At 44.3% G+C, this 21,124-nt stretch overlaps 1 protein-coding gene across 6 annotated transcripts in view; it reads left to right on the top strand.

Moving 5' to 3' along the window:
- Window positions 1-20,916, top strand: part of LOC117735185 (protein shisa-6) — a 63,370-nt gene extending 42,454 nt beyond the window's left edge. For 2 of the 6 annotated variants that reach the window (XM_034539670.1, XM_034539669.1), the window contains 3 exons: window positions 12,738-12,896; window positions 18,699-18,787; window positions 18,827-20,916. In XM_034539670.1, coding sequence (XP_034395561.1) covers window positions 12,738-12,896; window positions 18,699-18,787; window positions 18,827-19,333 — 755 coding nt within the window. In that variant the 3' untranslated portion in view covers window positions 19,334-20,916. Of the gene's footprint in view, window positions 1-6,098; window positions 6,173-6,993; window positions 7,015-7,886; window positions 7,913-10,324; window positions 10,388-11,298; window positions 11,320-12,737; window positions 12,897-18,698 lie in introns of those variants that run through there. The other 4 variants (XM_034539668.1, XM_034539667.1, XR_004609861.1 and 1 more) reach the window with 4 other exon arrangements.
- The last annotated feature ends 208 nt before the right edge of the window (window positions 20,917-21,124 follow it).

Raw genomic sequence — 21,124 nt, 5'->3', positions numbered from 1 at the left:
CAGGCGATTGTTGTTGAAGTAAACTTGCATATTGATATTATATTCCAATATATTACCGTAATGCTATCTTTTTTTGTGTCACTATACCTCGGAACATTTTGTGGTTTTGTGTTATTTAACTTAAATATACAGAGAAAACTATCACGTTACATCTCTGCTCTGTTTACAGCCTTCATTTGGACTTTTTTAATTTATTTGTATTTCCGTTGGAAACGGTTCTAAATATTCTTTACGGTTCTAAATATTCTTCCTGCACTGTCAAACTTTTGTTTCTTCTTGTAAGTAATGAGACTCCTGACAGGCAGGAAATGCTGGGGGATGGAAATTCTAACGATTTACAATTTCAACTGAAGTCAAATTTAATAGAGTTAAATTATATTCACAGTGAAAAGGGTTGTTTCGTCATTCTGCGGCCCCTAAACGCCTTTGGTTTGGGATGCAAAGACGTTATGAATAAAATAAACCAATAAAGCTCCGCTACATGTCCAATTAATGGAAAATAAGCTTATTATACAAACAAATCCCCCCCCCACCCCTTCAGGAAAAATGAAGGGCAAATTGCTCTCAGCTGCAAAAACTCGATGGCCGTATCATTAGTGCAATGCTTCCTTCCTGGGAATAAGACGGGGCAGATATACTGCAGACGAGACCCGGCACGTGTTTAACTGGAGGATCTAAACCCCCCCCAAGGTCACCGGAACCCACCAGAACCCACCGGAACCCACCAGAACCCACTAGAACCCACCAGAACCCACCGGAACCCACCAGAACCCACTAGAACCCACCAGAACCCACCAGAACCCACCGGAACCCACCAGAACCCACCGGAACCCACCAGAACCCACTAGAACCCACCAGAACCCACCAGAACCCACCAGAAACCCACCGGAACCCACCAGAACCCACTAGAACCCACCAGAACCCACCAGAATATAAAAGGAGCCGGTGGCTCCAGCGCTGGATAACGTGGAGATTTGTATCTCGTAAAAAAACATCGTGGCCCTCGCTCATTTATCACTGCTGTGCTTTCGTGGCCTGCAGAGCTCGAGAGTCTGTTTGCACAAGGTCAGCCTGGAGGGGGGGGGGGGGGGGGGGGGGGGGGGGGAGAGACTGGGGACTGGGGGGGGGGGGGGGTGACAGGAGCGTACGCTGCACTCAGGAGCTGCGACACACGATCCCCCGATCGATAAATGAGAAACGAAGATCCTCGGCCTCGACCCCCCCCCCCCCCCCCCCCTCCCCCCCCCCCCCCCCCCCCCCCCCCCCTCCCCCCCCCCCCCCCCCCCCCCCCCCCCCCCCCCCCCCCCCCCCCCCCCCCCCCCCCCCCCCCCCCCCCCCCCCCCCCCGTCGTCGTCATGCCGACTGTCTGCACCACACACACACACACACACACACACACACTGATCTGTCAGAATTCTCGATGGGACTGGGAGGACGGCACAGACGGCCTCCTCCCTGCTGCAGCTCTGGAGGTGTCGACGTGGCCGTCGGGAAAGAAGACACCAAACAAAGTGTTTGTTCGCTCCAAGACGACGAACACTCGACGAGGGAAGTCGTCACTTTCATTGCTTCTGGCTTTTATTATTGTCTCGTGTTCGTCCCACGAGTCTCAGGACAGTATTTCCACTCGGTAGAAGAAGCACAGATGAAAGATGGAAACTAATTCCACTATTTGGCATCTGGGGGTTGAAGAAAAAAGAAAAATGGACTTTATGAAGCGCTGAAACTTATATCAATGCTGGTCGGGGTTTTTGTTTTATTAAAACATGAATTAATCTGCAGGTATGGACGGTTGATTCTAAACGGCGAAGAATTCTATGCAGCAATTTATGACAAAAATATCTTTATTTATGAAATGGAAAACGCAAAATCTAAAAGATATTACAGAATATTATGCTCATTTCATGCTATTGCTGCTGAGGCTACACACACACACACACACATCGTTTACTTTTAACTCTTGATTAAATGTGCATGTGGCAACTATTCACGTCCATACATCGATCTATTTTTAATTAATTTATAAACCCCCGCGACTTTGATAGGTCACGTTTAATAATGTGTGTAATTTGTTTCCGCTGCTCATGTTTCAAATCTTTCCGCACATTTGGAAACATTTCACTCACCGAGGTCTCTCGTCGTTATATTTTAACATAAAAGTCATAACATCCCGAGAATAAAGATATCATTTAATGAAAATAAAGTCATAATATTTCAAGAGGAAAGAACATTTGAAATATTAAGAAATTCAAGTCAAATTTAATGAGAATAAAGTCATAACATCCCGAGAATAAAGATATAATTTAATGAGAATAAAGTCATAATATTTCGAGGGAAAAAAAGTTGTAATATTGAGAAATTAAGGTCAAATTTAATGAGAATAAAGTCAGATTTTGAGTTCAAATGTTTTGTGAATGTTAACGTAAATATAATAAATACATATATCATTGTTGCACTGTGAGAGAAAAGGAAATGGACCTCGTTTTATAGTTCGATCCATCAATGTGGTGCCGGTTCTGGTCTGAGCTGCGGTCCCAGTTCATCCCAAGAGATGTTGTTCATGTTGCATCATCATCCTCCATACTTCTGTGCATATGCTATGTGTGTTATGTGTTAGAATGTGCAGGTGTTCCCCTCCAGAACCCGAAGAAGGGAACCGGTCCAGCATCGGTCCCACATTCCACGGCGAGGATAACGGCAGCTTTGTATGATGTTACTTCTGACATATCGGAGAAGACATCAGATCAATCTGTGCTTATCCTTGTCAGTAATTCACAGACTACCCCTCCCCCCCCCCCCCCCCCCCCCATGGGACACCGCCGCCGGCGGTCCGGCTCACGACAACCGCGAAGGGTGAGACATCACGCAGCGAGACATCACGCAGCGAGACAGGCGGCGACAGAATTAAGTGCAGGAAGAAACCGCCATGATTGAGTCGAGTGGAAAATGCTGTTTAATGGATGAAAAAAGAGGACAGATGTGGTACCAACATGTCGTTAGAGATGAGCATGAGCTGCATGAGACACGTGCATTCACAAAAACACCTCTATAATGTTATGTATAATCACCATTTTGTTTCATTTCATTCATTAAAGCCAAGACGCGTCTGTTTCTGTACCAGCTGCAGACATCTCCATTTCTCACGGGTGTAACTATTGTTTTAACACAGATGACTTTCTGAATAATACAACGTTAATAATTATTTATTTTTTTAAAGCCAATAAAAAACTTTCTCCGGGCGTCCATTGGCGTGATCGTGATGTATCACGAGGAACGGCTGCAGGGAATCTCCTCTAATTTAGCAACAAACGTCCATTTTGACCATCAAATTTCTAATGTGCCGTAACTAATTAATATGCTAATTATGACATTTTTGGACAGCGATGAACGTAATGAGGCTTACAGCTGTGAGGCGGTACTTCCTCTAAACTATTTATCTTGAAATGTCCCCCGTTGTTTTATATTCATCGTGGGGGAAGTGAACATCAGATCGGACACATTCATCAAAAGAGGCCGAAGGAAAAGAGACCTAACGGGTAAATAAGACGATTCTACAAACGGTGAATACACGAGGAACCGATCGGATAACAGGACATGTGGGTCTTTCTCATTTCCTGGTTTTGTGCCTCCTCGATTCCTCGCTCCTCGGACTCGGGACCTTGAAATTTGGTCTCCGGAGCTTGAAGGACGTACCGATTCCTAAAAGGGCAACGGGAGGAGCGAGGAAACACCGGCATAGGAGGCGAGGAAAGGTCTTAAGGAGGCACAAAAAAGGAGAACAGAGCAAGGCTGACGAGACAAATGATGCACAGAAAAATGGAAGACCGTAAAGACAGGAAGTGAAACAAAACCCAAGATTAATGAGAACATTGTAGTTTAAACGGCCTTTTTGTCCGATAACAACGACATTTCTTCCGATCTTTCGCCCGTCCATCGTTTTTTGATTCAGATTCTGGTCCTTGAGTTGTACATTTCTCCATCAGAAGGCCTGAGTAGCTGGAAGGTGAAAACTGTCTCTCTCTCCGTCACACAAGGGCAAAGCGAGGTGATCCGACCCACCGGGTCCCACATGGCGCCCTTCGCACTCTTTGCCAGCATAACGACAGAGCGAGGGCTCTCTCTCGCTCTCTCTCTCTCTCTCTCCACAGCCGGCGTCTGTCCGTCAGCTTCCCCCAGAGCGAGCCGTTTAAAATGGATCTGGGTCACAGCGGGATCCCCCTCCGTCCACCCCGCTGGGACCTGGAAGCGTTCGATTCATTTGTGACAGGGTCGCTGCCAGCGGTACTACGGTCCAATCCATGTGACACACTTCACGGCGGCGAAGGCTGCTGCATTATGTATTAAATGCGATCGGGTATTTACGTTCTCCTCCTCTGCACATGAGACTGATATCGGGAGGTGGAATGAATCCTCCGCGACATTTGCTCCACTTTCCTCGGGACAGTTGTGGGTTTTTGCAGCAACAGTTTGAACCCATTTTCAGGACCTGGAAAGAGTGGTGATGCACGATGATGCTCATTATTGACATTTTTTTAAAGATGGCTGGCAACATTTTTATTGCACTTGGAACATTTAAAACTTCATTGATTATTGTCAACGAATCCCATGAGAAGACCAAACACCATCGTTGTCCAAGACCAATTAAAAACAGATCAGTGCTGTTGCTTCATCACCATGATTTTAAATAAAAAACACACGCCATCCTGCTGCAACCAATAAAACTAGAAATGTGGATTAAACCGCTGCTGAAAATAGTCTCCAACTAAGGCGAAGACGGCAACCTCCAGTTCTGAACATTTAAGTTGATGCATAAGTGTCTTAAAGCAAAATGATCTCTACTGACCACCAGGGGGCGACTCCTCTGGTTGTATAGAAGTCTATGCTTCATGTGTTAAAGCTGCATTCTCTCTCCTGACCACCAGGGGGCGACTTCTCTGGTTGTATAGAAGTATATGCTTTATGTGTTAAAGCTGCATTCTCTCTCCTGACCACCAGGAGGCGACTCCTCTGGTTGTATAGAAGTCTATGCTTCATGTGTTAAAGCTGCATTCTCTCTCCTGACCACCAGGGGGCGACTCCTCTGGTTGTATAGAAGTCTATGCTTCATGTGTTAAAGCTACATTATCTCCACTGACCACCAGGGGGCGACTCCTCTGGTTGTATAGAAGTCTATGCTTCATGTGTTAAAGCTACGTTATCCAAAGGTGATTGACAGGTCTCTACCAGAGACGTATACGACGTCTCTACGTCGCTCCTCAGTCCAGATGTGGTCACTTCCTGTTCACTGGTTGCGGGAAAAATAGCATGTAGACGGACGTAATCCAAGATGGCGACGGTGAAAATGCTGAACTCAAGGCTTCAAAGCGGCGGTCCACAACGTAGTCGACTGTATGTTTCCAACGTTTTCAAAGATCCCAAGGGATGTGCCTCTTTTTTTATTGTTTGGGCTATACTATATGTTTTAAAGCAGCTCTTTAAGGCTGCAGCACACACTGTTATTTTAAAACACAGTCGGCTTCAAACTTTGTGGCAAACAGTTGACAAAGTTTCTGAGCTCAAAGCCGGGTCCATAGAGACATAGTTCCCCCTGGTCGCTGCATGTTATTCCTCGCTCCCCCGGCCCTGTGTGCCTCTACTGTCAACCATCCAATAAAGGGTGAAAATACCCCCCTTCAAAAAAACCCAGAAATACACGTTTTTCCCGTCCTGAAATTGCCTGGCTTGCACAGAGCCCCGAGCTCAACCCAATCCAACACCTCTGGGATGAACCGCATCGCCGACAGAGCCAGACCTGATCACCCAACATCAGTGTTGGACCTCACTGGCTCTCTCTCTCTCTCTCTCTCTCTCTCTCGGCTGAATGGAAAGCAAATCCCTGCAGCCGGGTTCAAACATCTGGTGGGAAAAAACAATGAAAGCAATAAAGCAGCAGATTAACACCTTTTTGGTTTTGGAACGGCACAATGTTCAATAATGGCTGCAATCTTTCAGTGTCCACATATGTCTGCGCACGTCACTTGTTTGTAGAAAAGTGACAAACAATGGCAGGAAACTCGGCTGTCGCAACAGCCTGCAGTTTATTGCACCAGCGGTGGACTGAATTTCATTAACGCTTCTCTTCTGGTGGAAGAGGACGTCTGAACAGATCAGATTCTGGTGTCGCCGACTTTAGGTTTGAACACGTCTTTTGTTTTTTTACGTCTCTCGGTAGTTATAATCCTGATAATGCAGTTTAGTTTGCAAATAACTGAGACCCAGCAGTCGATGGATGATGAAAGACGGAAACACATTCAACCCTTCCTCATAAACCAAATAATACATTTGTTTATACAATGCGTGCTCAGTTTAGAGGCAGAGTTGCTGCAGAATAGTAGCAATAACAGTCATATTCCTCATAAAGGGGATAATTGGATCGCACACGTGTAAAGCCGGAGCTGGAGATTATCTCGAAGAAAAGAAGGAATAAAAAAATAAAAAATTGGGTGATAAACTTTTGAGCCTTGCTTATTAAACACTGTGAGTTTTAACGTGTGGAATGTTTACGTGGCAGCTTCTCAAAAAAAAGAGTTTCTGCAATTACACAGATAGTAAAAGGTTGTTATTTATTTGGTGCAAAAAAGAACTGCTTTCATAGCAGAGTAATTTAGCTGAGCTTTCGTTAGCTGCTTTAATTGGTCCCTTGATCAAACCTGTGTGATTGGAACGAACAGCTGCAGGGAAAACGGACCAAAGCCGTGTTTTATAATTACGGTACACGGCTACTTAAATCCACTCAACCAGTCTTTACAATCCTCCCTTTTGCCTCAACTGAATATCGCTTTCAGTCAAGATTGAAACACAATTCCAACACCACTTTTTTATAAGTTTATATTTACATTGGCTTTTGGATCTCAGCAAAAGTCAGATAATATTTGTCAGAAATGTCACATCCAGCCATCGGGGGGGGGGGGGGGGGGTTGTCATTGAAACACAGGCGCTGATCTTTAACAAAAGAACACAACCCCCCTGTAGTCAGTTGAAAGCTCGCTAAAGAACTCGTATGTGTAGGTTTTAGCTATCAGAGAAGTGTTGTTTTTATCATCTTTAGCTCCCTTATCGGATGATAAATGATCACATTTAAATGCAAATAAGGCACAACTATCGCATATCCGTGTTTGGTTTGCTCCGCTGTTCAGAAACACAAAGCCTAATTGAATAAAGGCAATATTTTCACTCTGAAATTATTCAAACTCCCAGAGCTGCATGATGTCGCCTTGTTCTTTAACCACTCAAAAACAACACGTAATGATATCAACGCGGCATCAAATGACTCACTTAGAGCAAAAGATGGATCACCGCGAGGAGCGGCTGCCTCCGCCTTACCGGATAAAGAGGCCGTGATCAATCACTTTGGGGCGAGGCAGCGACACTGTGGATTTTGTCAAATGAAGAAACGCTCGCGAGTCCCACAACTGAGCCGTGACGGGGTTTTTTTCCTGCTTACTTGAGACGCTCTCTGCAAATTAAAGATCTCATATCTGGCAAACAGGGACCAGACCAGGAGGGTGGCGTTCGTCAGGCTGCTAGTTGACGAGAGGGTCTGTATAGCCCCAGAAAATAGGTGTTTATATATCACGGCTGAACCGTTTAATAACGCTCTTAATGCACCGCCCAGCAACCACCCAGAAACCGTCCGTCAATCATAGGATCGGCTGCGTGTCGATGTGTCCTCAGGCAAGACACTTAGTCCCAAATGGCTTCAGTAGGTTGTGCCATTCAGTTTATGAATGGCTGTATGAATGACTGAATGACATGTATTGTGAGAGCGTTTTGCTTGGTCGTAAGACTAGAAAAGAGCGATACAAATACAAGTCTCCATTGGTTGTGCTGAACTTTCTTTAAAAAAGGCGATCTTAATCAAATCCCAGAACATGTCTTTCTTCCACTTGTCCGTGGTGACAGTGTATCTAGATCATCAGGGGGTCTGACCTCCCTACTTAAAGACCCCGAGAGAGAGAGAAACAGGTTGAGGAAGGTTTAAGCGTTTATATTAATCCAACATGTTTCCCATTTTCAAGAATCTAGTAGTCTGATGGAGCAAACAGTTTCCCGGTGAAACGAAAGTTAGAGTGTCTTTCACGACGTATTCCCCAGTGACACTGAATATTTGGTCATGAGAGTTACAAGAGTGATTTGAGAGCTACAGAGGGCCGTTTGACAGTTTCCTTGAATGAATTAAACTTGAGTCCTTTATTAGCACTACGGTCTAACAACACAAGTACAGAGATGAGTCCTTCATCAGCACTAGGTCTAACAAAACAAGTACAGAGATTAGTCCTTTATCAGCACTAAGGTCTAACAACACAAGTACAGAGATTAGTCCTTTATCAGCACTAAGGTCTAACAAAACAAGTACAGAGATGAGTCCTTTATCAGCACTAAGGTCTAACAAGACCAGTACAGAGATGAGTCCTTCATCAGCACTAAGGTCTAACAAGACCAGTACAGAGATGAGTCCTTTATCAGCACTAAGGTCTAACAAAACAAGTACAGAGATGAGTCCTTTATCAGCACTAAGGTCTAACAAGACCAGTACAGAGATGAGTCCTTCATCAGCACTAAGGTCTAACAAGACCAGTACAGAGATGAGTCCTTCATCAGCACTAAGGTCTAACAAGACAAGTACAGAGATGAGTCCTTTATCAGCACTAAGGTCTAACAAGACCAGTACAGAGATGAGTCCTTCGTCAGCACTAAGGTCTAACAAGACCAGTACAGAGATGAGTCCTTCATCAGCACTAAAGTCTAACAAGACCAGTACAGAGATGAGTCCTTTATCAGCACTAAGGTCTAACAACACAAGTACATAGATGAGTCCTTTATCAGCACTAAGGTCTAACAAGACCAGTACAGAGATGAGTCCTTCATCAGCACTAAGGTCTAACAAGACCAGTACAGAGATGAGTCCTTCATCAGCACTAAGGTCTAACAAGACCAGTACAGAGATGAGTCCTTTATCAGCACTAAGGTCTAACAAGACCAGAACAGAGATGAGTCCTTTATCAGCACTAAGGTCTAACAAAACAAGTACAGAGATGAGTCCTTCGTCAGCACTAAGGTCTAACAAGACCAGTACAGAGATGAGTCCTTCATCAGCACTAAGGTCTAACAAAACAAGTACAGAGATGAGTCCTTTTCTGATGTATTTAAGAGGTCATTAGTGATTTTAGTGAAGTCACACAACTGATTTGCGACCACTAGAGGTCGGTCTGTAGTTAGCCAACACCTCTGGATCAAGACAGCTACTTTTCATTGAATGGTTTTCTTGTAAACGCCTCTCAGTTTACAGTTTACAGTGCAGGAAGACTCATCACACGTTTGGCAAATGAAAAAGAGACAAATGAAGACTTAACACAGGGACACAGGATTAAAAGTGTATTTTTCATTTCACTGTGACTTGACCTTAATATCAGTTGAAGTGGCGACTACAACTATCAAGATGATGCATTCTTTTGTTCGGGAAAAAGAAATCTTCTCCAAGGAGAGTTCCCTCTGCCACGAGGTCGTTCAACAAAATCAACCCGAATTGATGGTTCCAGTTACAATAAAAATGATTTATATAAAAAGTACAGCAAACACAATTACAAATTGAATCACACTAATAACTACACAAAATATATGTATGTAGTCAATCATTTGATATCACATAATATATATATATTTATTTATTTGTCTTGACCCTCCAACATGTAAACTCATTATATTACACAACTGCAATCGCTAGGAGCGCCATTAAACATAGTTTTCTCACACTTTACCTTCAGAGTTGCTGAATGCGATTGGGTCTGCAATGGATTTGATTCATCATCATCTCCAGACAAGCAAAGTACCGCCGGATTGTTAAGGCTTTTCTCAATTGCTGGTTTGTACATCCTCGTTTCCTTTCCTCGCGAGGAAAGAAGAGTCGAGGCAACTGCCTCTCTTTTATGTCACAGGTGCCAATTAGACTTCCACTAGTGTTTCCTCGCTTTTAGCTCCTCTGGCAAGCCTCCTCGCTCCATGAGAAGCATCTTCTTTTGAAAAGGTGACGTCCTTTAAGATGGATCGCTTAAATCGATTCCCAGGTCAGAAGTCAGAGGCAAGGAGGCAAATCTTAAAGACACATAACAGCTATTGAGCTCCCGGAAAAGGTCAAAAAGGGGGAAAATATATTTAAAAAAATGTATTTCCTTGAGTGGACCCTTTACCATCAACCATTGCCTGATGACACGTCTGATTTTCTTCTTGTCACTTGAACCCACCATCTTGAAGTGAAGTGTTAACGCTCTGCTTCTTCTTACAATAGGAAACCATCACCACGACTACCAGCACAGCCACCTGGACCTGACCGCGCTCACACCTAAACTGGGTAAGAAACCACAGTGAAGCTGTGTAGTTTACATGTGGTGCAACACGTCTGAAATAAGTGAAAATAAAAAAAAGTTTATATTAGTTTGGGACGCATGCCAAAATGAAAATCCCAGGCTGCTCTTACTTTAAGTGGCGGTGATTGACCCGACTTGACTTTCCCCAAATGATCCGCCTCATCATCCGTCTCGAAAGGAAAGTGAGCCAAACTATTCTTTCGATAAGACTTTGTTTTTCTCAATTTCAAGGACAAAAAGTATATCTTTCACGGGGAAATTAAAATCTAAAAGAGCTGATAAAGTCCTTGTGGTTGGGAGGGGAGTGGGGGGGGGAATGAAAAGCTAAACGTGTATGATAATCAAAGGATCGTTCGCGCGATTTGATGCAGTTATTGAAAACTCAATTACGGTTATTGCATCCCATCTATTTCTCTAAATGTGATTTTTGTGTGAAGGGAGATCAGCTTTTAGTCGCCGAACGCTCCAAAAGAAACACTGTGGAATAAAAGAGGGAGTCTGGCCTGACTTGTTATATACAGTATATATATATTATATATTCTCAAAACTGCAGTGTCGTTGAGTCATTAGAGCAACGTGTCCTGCCGTTAATGGAGCGTCCACATCCCACCTCTTAAACAGCGCGGCCTGTTCACGGAGAAAATGGGTTTGGAAAGTACTTTCAGCTCCAAATAAAACTCTTCAAACAGCGCTTTTGAAGTCTATTTAACTCCTGATGAGGGACGGTCGTCGCTCTGCATAATTCCACACTTTGCTGCTTTTTGGACTCTGGCGTTAACCCCGCGCGCGCCAACGTTCTCGGCTCTGAAACCTCCGGTGCGAGAGGTTCGGTTGAAACATTCTGTGGGAATTGTTGATTGTTATTGATCCTTTCTTTCTCACTTGGATTCGTTAGCCCACAGACAAATGAGGCACGGTAAGTAATACACATGCACACGGTGTTTATGTGTATTTATGTATTCCACATATATCATGTAGAATTAAAAAAAAAAAAAAAGTCCTTACCTGGGGGTCTTTTTTTATTATCTTTTTTTAATTTGAAGTGCTTGTGTATATACTTTTTTTTTGCTGTCACAACAATTCATGCAGCTCCATGACCTTTTAGTCCGATGTCAAAACCCTCTCCTTCACACTTAATTTTTTTCTCTTTCACTCCACCTAACCGGCTCTATCTTCCCCCCCCCCCATACACACACACATACACACACACACATGCCGACATGCTCAGTGGATGTCTCCCCTCTGCACCATATGTTCCTCGGTGTTGTGTGTCCCTGTCCTCCTTGCTGCAGTAGTCCCCCCCCCCACCCCCCACCCCCCAACCACGCCCCCTGACCCGCGATGGCTGGGCGGTCCACGTACTTTGAAGCCACTGGAGCTCCGTTGCCGCCGCCCAAAACAGAACCCGAGCACAACGAACCGACATCTAACGGTTGCAGCTTCCAGCTCAGAACGTGTGAAGGCAAAGAGGCACAGATTAGTACTTTTTATTGATGCCACAACTCGGCCACGTTCAATAAACAATAACCTTGAAAAAGCTCAAAGGAAAGTCAGCAGACTCCCTTCAAAAATCAACGGGTTTAGTTTTCCTCACGAGGAGAAACTCGACACAGCGTCTGTAACCGGTTCTTAATGGTTCTCGCCTCCTTCATCACATCATGCCACCTTTTATTAATATTAAGCTGTAATATTAAGCGGTTATCAAGCTGCTGGATGATCGAAAGCCATATCTCGTCCTTTATTGGGTGGTTGAGCTCGTCATCGCCGTGTTAGTTGAACATTATTGGTTGTCGGCTCGGTGTTATGCAGAATGACTGCGGATTTGTGCAGTATAGCTTTTCTATACTTTTAATAATAAAAATATGCCGCATGGGTTGTGCATGCATTTATAAGAAAAACCCAAGCAAGATCAGATTTTCTAAATCTCTTTGCACATTTTTCAGAGATCAAAGAAGAAAAAAAAGACAGCGTCTGCAGTAAAGTCACAGAAAAAATCAAGATTTCCTTATTTTTTAAGTATTTAAATGAGTCATAGGGCATAATGTACAGTCACCGCCAGCGTCTGTTGGCAGGAATGTTCTCAAATAAAGTAAAGGCAAAACTTCCCTCTGCGTTTGCTCTGAAAGCTCCTTTTTACGCAGACGATATGAAGAGGCTCCCGACCTGCAGCCGCAATTACGGAATCCTTTTTGTTTTTGAAAGCCTTTCCCGATCCCCACGTCTCCCCCACATCACACCTCCCTTTCCTCTCCTCCAGTAGAGACCCCCCATCCCCCTCAGTGTGTGAACCCATCTCTCTGACTGACTGTGCTCTGACTGCACCGCCCCCTGTAGAGAGACCCCAGCGGATGAACAACATCCTGACCTCGGCCACGGAGCCCTACGACCTGTCCCTGTCCAGATCCTTCCAGAACCTCAGCCATCTGCCGCCCTCCTACGAGCTGGCCCTCAAGTCTGACTTAAGTAAATACTCCTCCTCTCTACACAAATTGAGTAGGTGGTCCTTCATTCGTCCTTCGTCGCCGTGTTTTTTGCTTGATGCACACAAATTATCATTTATTTATTTATTTTAAACAGACGGGGGGGGGGGGGGGGGGGATGACATCACCCTTGTGCCCCCCTGAAGGATTAAAAGGGTCACCGCATTCTCCGTGTCCGGCCTGATGAAAAAAACATCTGAATGTCCATTACGGAGACATTACCATGAGCATCTCCAGATGTTTGGCGGCATCGTCATGCAGATCATCTTCACACCTTTTTAGGGAAATGAACTCCTTAAAATGCATGACGGAGCCTCCGCTCTCATTCCCATCCACTCATCTATCGGCCCATCGACTAACATCTAATTGGTGTGTAATTTGGCTCCATCTGCAGCCCGTATCGTGTTGCTAATGTCTCTTAATGACGTATTAAGAGCCGAATGGCTTCCATTCGCCAACAAGATGGCGCTTTAATGACATGTTCTGCTGGATGCCACCTCAGTGCACGCCCAGTGTTCGTCACATCGCTGGCATGTTGTTGATCTTCAGTCTTTTCTTTTCAATGAGTCTTCTTTGATTAAACTATCAAGAAAGCCGTCTGTATTAGCAGCATACATATTTATGCAAGATGCAAAAATTGGTAGCCATGGTAAGGGTCAGTTAGAACAACTTTGATGTGTGTGCATCCCACTTCGTCTGGTTTCACATTTCCAAATGTTCGCTCAAAGCCACGAAGATATTTCAAATTAAGCGGCAAGAAAGTCCACAAAAGTTCAGGTGGAACAAACGCAGGACTTTCACCTCTGTGTGAATACAAAAGGAAAAGTTGATCTCACTCTCGTTATGGAACCTTACTTAAGAAAGTCTGCTTTGGTAAATGGACGTTTAGTTGTGTAGCGCTTTTCTAGTTGTCCGACTTTAACACTACATGACATCGTTCACCCATTCACACCCTGATGGGAGGCGCTAAGGTTCCACCTGCGCGTCAGCAGTAACTAACATTCACACACCGTAGGCACCGCTACGGGAGACATTTTGGGGTTAAGTGTCTTGGCCAAGGACACATCGACATGGGCTAGCGGAGCCGGGGATCGAACCGCCCATCCTCTGATTGAAGGTCGACCCTGCTCACCGCTGAGCCAGTCGCCCCCCCACAGTTGTGGGTTACACTAATTCAACATAAAAAATGTTCTAACCTCTAAAAAGTCTTTTCATTTTTTTTCTAAACCAAACCGATGGTTTCACAACGTTAACCAGGTAGAGGCTGATGTGAAAAATCTGGTTGTTAAAAAGTGAGTGAAGCGTAGCTAACACACAGTAACTATCAAACTAAATATTGTAGTAATATTATGTATGAAGTATCTCGTTTTTGTCATGCTCCATTTGTGCAGAACAAGATTTAGAAGGTTGTAAATTGCATTCAAGGATCAGTTTCAAATGATAACTGAAGTGTGTTGGTCCGTAACACCCTGACTTCCTGTTGTATACCCGTTTATTTCGGCATAATTGAGTGAAAATGTAACGCAGATAGTGCAACTCATTTCTTTAATCTGAATGTTCTTTTGGATGATACCGAGGTTTATAAAAAGCAGAACTGTGTGTGTGTTTATGTCTCTTCTGCTTCAAACTGATGCTCTGGAGGGTTTTACAAACGTGGTTCAAAACGAGCCTTTATTAAAGCACCGGGAACAACAATATTTCATAAACTCTCCTATTTTTAGTTGACTACTTGCACTCCAGATCTTCCGCTGGAGACCGATAATATTTTTCATGCGTCCGTTTTTGGAGATGAACCGCTTTTAATTTAGATTCAGAGCGAGGGAGGCGGGGGGGCGGGAGCTTTTCACCGTCAGACTTCCTGTTTTCAAGTAATCAGCTAACGGTGTTTTGGCTCAAGTGCGACCGCGGTAACACACACACACACACACACAAAGGTAATGTGTGGCGTGAGTTATCGCATCGAACCCATTTGTTGACGCAAAAAAATATTTTTCCAGAAAAAAAGAAGAATTTCCATTCTGCGTTTACGGTGATTCGTCAGTGGGAAAGAAAAAACACTCCAGCTTGTGTGCGTTCTTTTTCGTCAAAGCATTATTTTTTTTGCAGGAAAGAAGAAATTCGATGCATAGCATATTTCCCAAATTGCTCCAAGCGCGCGCGTGAATGCACCGTTCGCCGTCCTTGAATCTTAAAGAGACGTCGCGGGCTGAGAGAAAAGACATTTAAATGCGTCGTTGGTTCATGCGACAGAAAAACACGCGTCGGTCCAATCTCCCCTTGGCGCATTCAACATTCGTCTTTTTATACGTCTGTCTCTCTCCCTTATCGACTCTGGGCTTCGCTCTTATCTCGCTGGAGCCTTGTACACACAGAGAAAACCAGAGATGAATCGCGCTGAACTACAAAGAGGCTTTTTAAAAATTATTTGAGACAGGAGCTCCGCAGAATTTGTCAAACGAGCAAGCAGTCGTCCCCTGAACAAAGCACTTCCACTGGGGAAGAAAGAACAGGGGTGGGGGGGGGCTTCAAGCATGAGTGAAGTCTTTTGGAAACAGGCCTAAAAGTAATATAATTAGTCATTATTTTAATTAAACCATCTGGGGAAATGATGATGATTAAATTAGTGTGGTGTGTTTTTGTGACTGCTCGTCCTCCGGTGATGTCAAGGAGGTTGAGATGGAGGAGGCAAAACATCTTGTTCACCTTAATCACCCTAAAAGGGATTAAAACACCTTTTAAGAACAAACAAAGCCGCCTTTTAATCCTCCCAAAAAAGAAAAACGATTAAATGAAATTGCTGCTTTTTTTTTTTTACTTCACCGCTCCAAACCTCTCTAAAGATCACTTTATAATTGATGTTTCACGAGTGTTGGTGCATTACATGATTACAGTCTTGCGTGATCAATAGCTGACACATAAATATACTGTTTATATTGAATGTAATCTAGCAGAGTGGGAGCTGGGGTTTAATTAGCCGCTGCGAGCCATTTCCTGTGTTTTGCAGCGCCGCCCCACGTTCGGGACCTTTGGGCCTCTCGCAATCACGTTAATTGTAAAGTGCTGCATTTTATTGGCGCCGCAGAGATGAGACGGAGCGTTTATGCATCAGCCCTCTTAAATCTCCTCAGTCACTTAAAGTGTAAACGGCGTAACATGTGTACACTCTTACAAAAAACTGGTTTTAAAATCAAGTGTGGGGGGGTAGTTATAGAGGAAGAGGAAGTGTATGTGTAGTTCAGGTAGCAGAGGAATCTTATTTCCCTCAAATAGTGGCTGAAGTCTCGAGTAAGAGAGGCCTAATTTCTCCTGATTGAATATGATTTGATGGGTTTAAAAGATACCAAATATACAGCTGCAGAAGTCAAAACATTTCAGTCAATGACTAAATTACATTATTTCACTGCTTGGTCCTTAAACTAAATATCCTGCTCTCTCTCCCAGGTTTAAGGGAATAAAATCTTTTTTTTTTTTTTTACTTCATAGTCAAAAAGGCCCAAAGAAATCCACATAAACGCAGGTCGTCCCTAACGTCCTCGTAGATGGGACATGGTGACGTTCCTGTGCACATAGAGGTGTTCATACAGGGCATGAATCTCCTGGGTTCAAGTCCTGTGTTTGTTTGACCCATCCATCCATCTATCGCTCCCCCTACGCTGTCTTTCTTGCTCTTTATACTACGTCGGTTGCTTTGACGGTCTAATAATGACACGGATGGGTTTACAATGGAGTTACATGAAAAAGCAACTGCATCCCATACAGACGCTCATTTCCAGGTGCTTCTGCTTCTGCGAACGCCACCAGCACAGAATGGTTTGCATTAAAGGTTTTCCAGGAAATCAATAAAGCATACCCTCCTGTTCCTGCTAAAGTTGCTACAATATTTGAGTCCTTCTTTGACCTGCAGAAGTACCCAACTTGGGGTCGATTTGCACTCGATCCACCTTCCAAATGCTGGGGAAAAATATCAGAATATAGAAGTGATAGGAAATTATTCCATTTCAGTTAGAAAAGAGTGGCATGACCCACCTCCCAGTTGCTTTTTTTTAGTTTATGTCTATTATCTAAGACTTGCTTTCTTATTTCAGATGTGGTGTCTTTTTCTATCATATCAGGACATGATCTATCAACATATGAGTGTATAATCACCACAGATCTCTCCCACTGACTGGAGGTTGACCTATCAACGGAGCTATGGGCCACGGCGTCTCCATTGTCTGTATACTTGTAGCCTCTGGTTGAGTTCGGTTGACATTTTCTGCCATAATGTCACATTTAAAATAAGCCCTCAGGGGGGAAAACGCTGCAGCACATCGCTACGGGCCAAACGTTGGCCGTTCTTCATTAGGAATACACAGAGCGGTGGACATGAAACCCCTCATGGACGGACAACGGGGTGACCTTCTGCGTCCAGAGACATGACTTCTCTCCCAGAGAGCCGAGCCATCCCAGCATCCCATTTCTCCACGATGCGGTGACGCGTGGTGCGCACATTCGACCTCTGTGTTGTGCAATAATTAACTTCTGCAGAGGTAACGACCCTCATCCGCTACAGTTAATCACAGAGCACCTGTTGTAGTGTCCACGTCCACCCCCATTGCCGCCTGTGGTGCATACAGCCGTAAATGACTTAACCATTAGGAGCGCCCAGCGGAGAGACCGAGGAAGGAAACGACCGGTTGACCGTTCAGGCACAACAGGAAGTGTCCTCTTGACGCTGAAGGACAACTACACTGAGGAAGCTATTCAAAACAGTTGGAATGGGAGACTCCAGATACTGTATGTTGCGTACTGTTGTCACCTCACCCCCCACAACAGCAGCCAGAAAGTACAGGACGGACATAACGGGGACGTAACCCGTTGATTATTTCCTCCCTCGAGCTTTTCCGCCACTCGCGGTCCGAATGGGCCGTTTCACAAAAGGGATTTGTGAGCACATGCAGATTTAAAATAATGGAGCTTGTAAATTTCCTGCAGGGCTCTCGCATCCATATGCATGGGTTGCAATCATTATTATTATTTGAGTCCCTCTGATACCAGTATTGTAAACCGATGCATCAGCTATCAGCGATTACACACGTCTATATGCATCAATACGATATCCCTGTTGTCAGCTCATTTACGCCACACAAAGACAACAACACGTGTGACTCGCTACTCGATCCGTAGATCGGTTAGATTTATTAAACACTCTGGTGCACTCCCATGTAGTGCTGGAGGAGAGCTAGTTAACGTTAGCAGCTAATTGTTAGCAACTAACGTCAAGCTCCGTTCACTAAAAATTAGTATTGGGTGAATGTAAATTAAACTTTTATCATGATGTGTCGTCTTGTTCAATTTAGTTTTTGTTGAGAACCTTGAATAAATGCGAGAAGAAAATGTTTTCACAGCAATATGAAATAGATATTAGAGAGAATTATGACCTGTTTCACTTTAGCTCAGAGGAGCTGTTCATACATAATCAAAAGCATAAATGAATTTGTTTTTAACACACTGGTATTATATCATTGCAACTTGCATGTTGTAAGAACTGCTGACACGGGCTCCAGGTGCCGTTTCATGGCATATGTTGTGGTCTTGCTGCCCCACTGTGACCAAAAGACTTCCCCAAGTGTGCATGATACTGAATACTGTAAGTATAGATTAAAGTCTTGAATGCAGCATGCTTGTGGGTGTTCTTGGATGTCCTTCTCGGAAATGTAGGACTCCGTAGAGTAGAATGTAATTCAAATCGTACAAGTGTCCAGGAGTGTATTTATTCCGGCAGTCTTGATACTGTCATTTCCCCCTTGATGACCTTGGTCTTCTTGCTCCTCAGGTGATAAGGACGTAGATGAGTACTACGCGAGAAAGCATCACCATCCTGAGTTTGGCGGCCGCGGTCCGACCCACATGGTGAAGCTGAACGTGGATCCCCCGCAGCACCAGCAGCACCAACAGCACCAGCAGCAGCATCATGAGCAGCGGCAGCGGCCCCGCCGGGTCCAGAGAGCCATGTCCCAGGACCATGTCCTGTCCCCTCCCAGGACGCCACGCCGCGGGGACTACGGCTTGTCTTCGTACGGCGTCATGGCGGCCGCCGCGTACAGCAGCAGCCGCCACCTCTCGGACGAGCAGCTGCTCTCTGCGGACCGCCTCCACTCCCAGGATCCCCTGCTGTCCCCGGCGATGAGGCGTGACAAGTTCCGGGAGAAGGCGATGGCGCGGGCGATGTCGCACGCCGACATGCTGCTGCCGGTCACGCCCGTCATGGACCGCCACAAGATGACCAAGATGCACTCTCAACCCACTGCCTCGAACGACTACAACACGCTGACGGTCAACCATCAAGGGACCACGTCCAAGAGGCAGGCGTTTGCCTCCCGACGAACACACACGGTGGACCACCTACAGTACATTCCCGGCCACCACCACACATACCGCACTGCCAGTAAGAACGAGGTAACTGTTTAACCGCAGAGCGGTTAGCTGAAGGGTTCCTGAGACACACCGAGGACGTCGAAGAGAAATCTCCTAAGCAGATACGTTCTGTCTTCGTATAAAAACCTCCAAGATAAAAAAAATTTAAAAACTCTTCCTGCTTTTCAGCACAAGCTTCCTGTGTCATCCAGAATCAACCCCGGCAAAGACTTCTCTCTCTTAGAGCATCTTAAGGGCTTTGCGCGTTGACACAAAGACGGAGACGTTTCACAGCCTGAAGAAAATATTTTTTAAACTCGACATGGGAGTGGCAGGGAATTGTATCAACTTTATAAATATATAAATATACTATATTTACTATTTGTATTTTCAGTCCTTGTTATAGCGTTAGAGATTGACTGATGTAAGCACTTCAAGAGGTGCCCCTTAAAAACGGTCCCATTTCAGCCATGAAGTGGATTTGTGGGTTAAAAAGCACAATTAATGAATTATCTTCTTTTGTTTGGTTTATTTTACTCTAATTTGGTAAACGGCCAGAATCAGCTTACTAGTGAAAACAGAGGTTATTTCTGTTGCATACAATAGAAGATTGTAAATAGGCTAAATTATCAGCATTAAAACAAGAAAAGCTGGCCTTTTTTGACATTATCGTTTTGTTCGGTTTTCGCCCACCGGGAATCTTATCATGGATTCTCAATTAATAATTTTACTTTTAGATAAGGCAAAAATCGAATGACTATTATTTCCACAGATGTGGATAATATGTATGTGGGGAGTATTTTTTTCTGTTTTTACCTGTGCTTGTAGCATAGAATGATGAAACCCCACAGGAATAGAATAGAAGTAGAACGGACATTAAACTTATTTTAGCAGTCATTTGACAAAAGAAAATGGCACTAGTAGTTATGGTAACAAGACAAATGGCTGGCTAGTTAGCTAGTTAGCTGGTGCTTATAGCACCGGGGACCCAGCTCTGCTGCAGCACACCAATCCGCTGTTGGGCTCAATTTTCTGTAACATGTAAAGTGTAGCATGAAGGCATGGTGGAATTAGTACAGCTATCTAACTAGCCAGCTTACCGTTAGCTTAATTCCACCGTGCTTTATTTCTACAAAAAATAAGCTGAACACAGTTGTCACTCATCTGGCGAACGCAATGTGCTTTAAATTTGACTCATGTGTTCTCTAAGCTTTGTTTACTTTACTTCTCCGCTGCTGGTTTGGCAAAGATACACATAAAAATGGCCGCCGCCCACCTCGCAATATTTTTTTTTTGCAGGGGAATGTCTGTTCTACTCTAATTCTATTTCTATGGAAACAACCTTAAACCGCAGCCGATCGGCTGCTTCAGTCTGCAGACGTAACTCCACGTGTGAAAAATCAAGCCCGAAAATGGTTGTTGGAATTAGATGAATTTCTGTTCAGCCGCGAGGATGCCCCTCCCCCTTTCCCAGCAACTCTGCTTGTTTTGTGATTGGCCAGCTGCTTCCATCCCTACAGATCAGGTACCCGTTGTGTCGGAGCTCATAGCTCGTAGTTTTGTGCCGCTGTGTTGACTGAAACAATCAAGAGGACGTCATAATCGCTAGTCAGTCAAGCATTAATTAAAACTGTGAACTGTTTGTCCAGATGTTTCATTAAAGCAATGCCTTATTGTATGGAATCTCATGTGCTCTTAATTAACAATCATGCTTTTATCGCACGTCTCGTTGTCTTAGCTTTTCTCTGATTATAGTCTATGTGCAACTGCAAGATAATTGGTTTCATGCAACTGTTTTGAAAGACAATAGTAAATCCAGATTTAAATCTAGGGTAGGTAATATAC

Source organism: Cyclopterus lumpus, chromosome 8 (genome assembly GCF_009769545.1).
Source record: "Cyclopterus lumpus isolate fCycLum1 chromosome 8, fCycLum1.pri, whole genome shotgun sequence".
In the NCBI taxonomy this organism is placed as follows: domain Eukaryota; kingdom Metazoa; phylum Chordata; class Actinopteri; order Perciformes; family Cyclopteridae; genus Cyclopterus; species Cyclopterus lumpus.
Note: the sequence above shows the minus strand (reverse complement) of the source record. Positions and strands in the feature narration are given on the sequence as shown.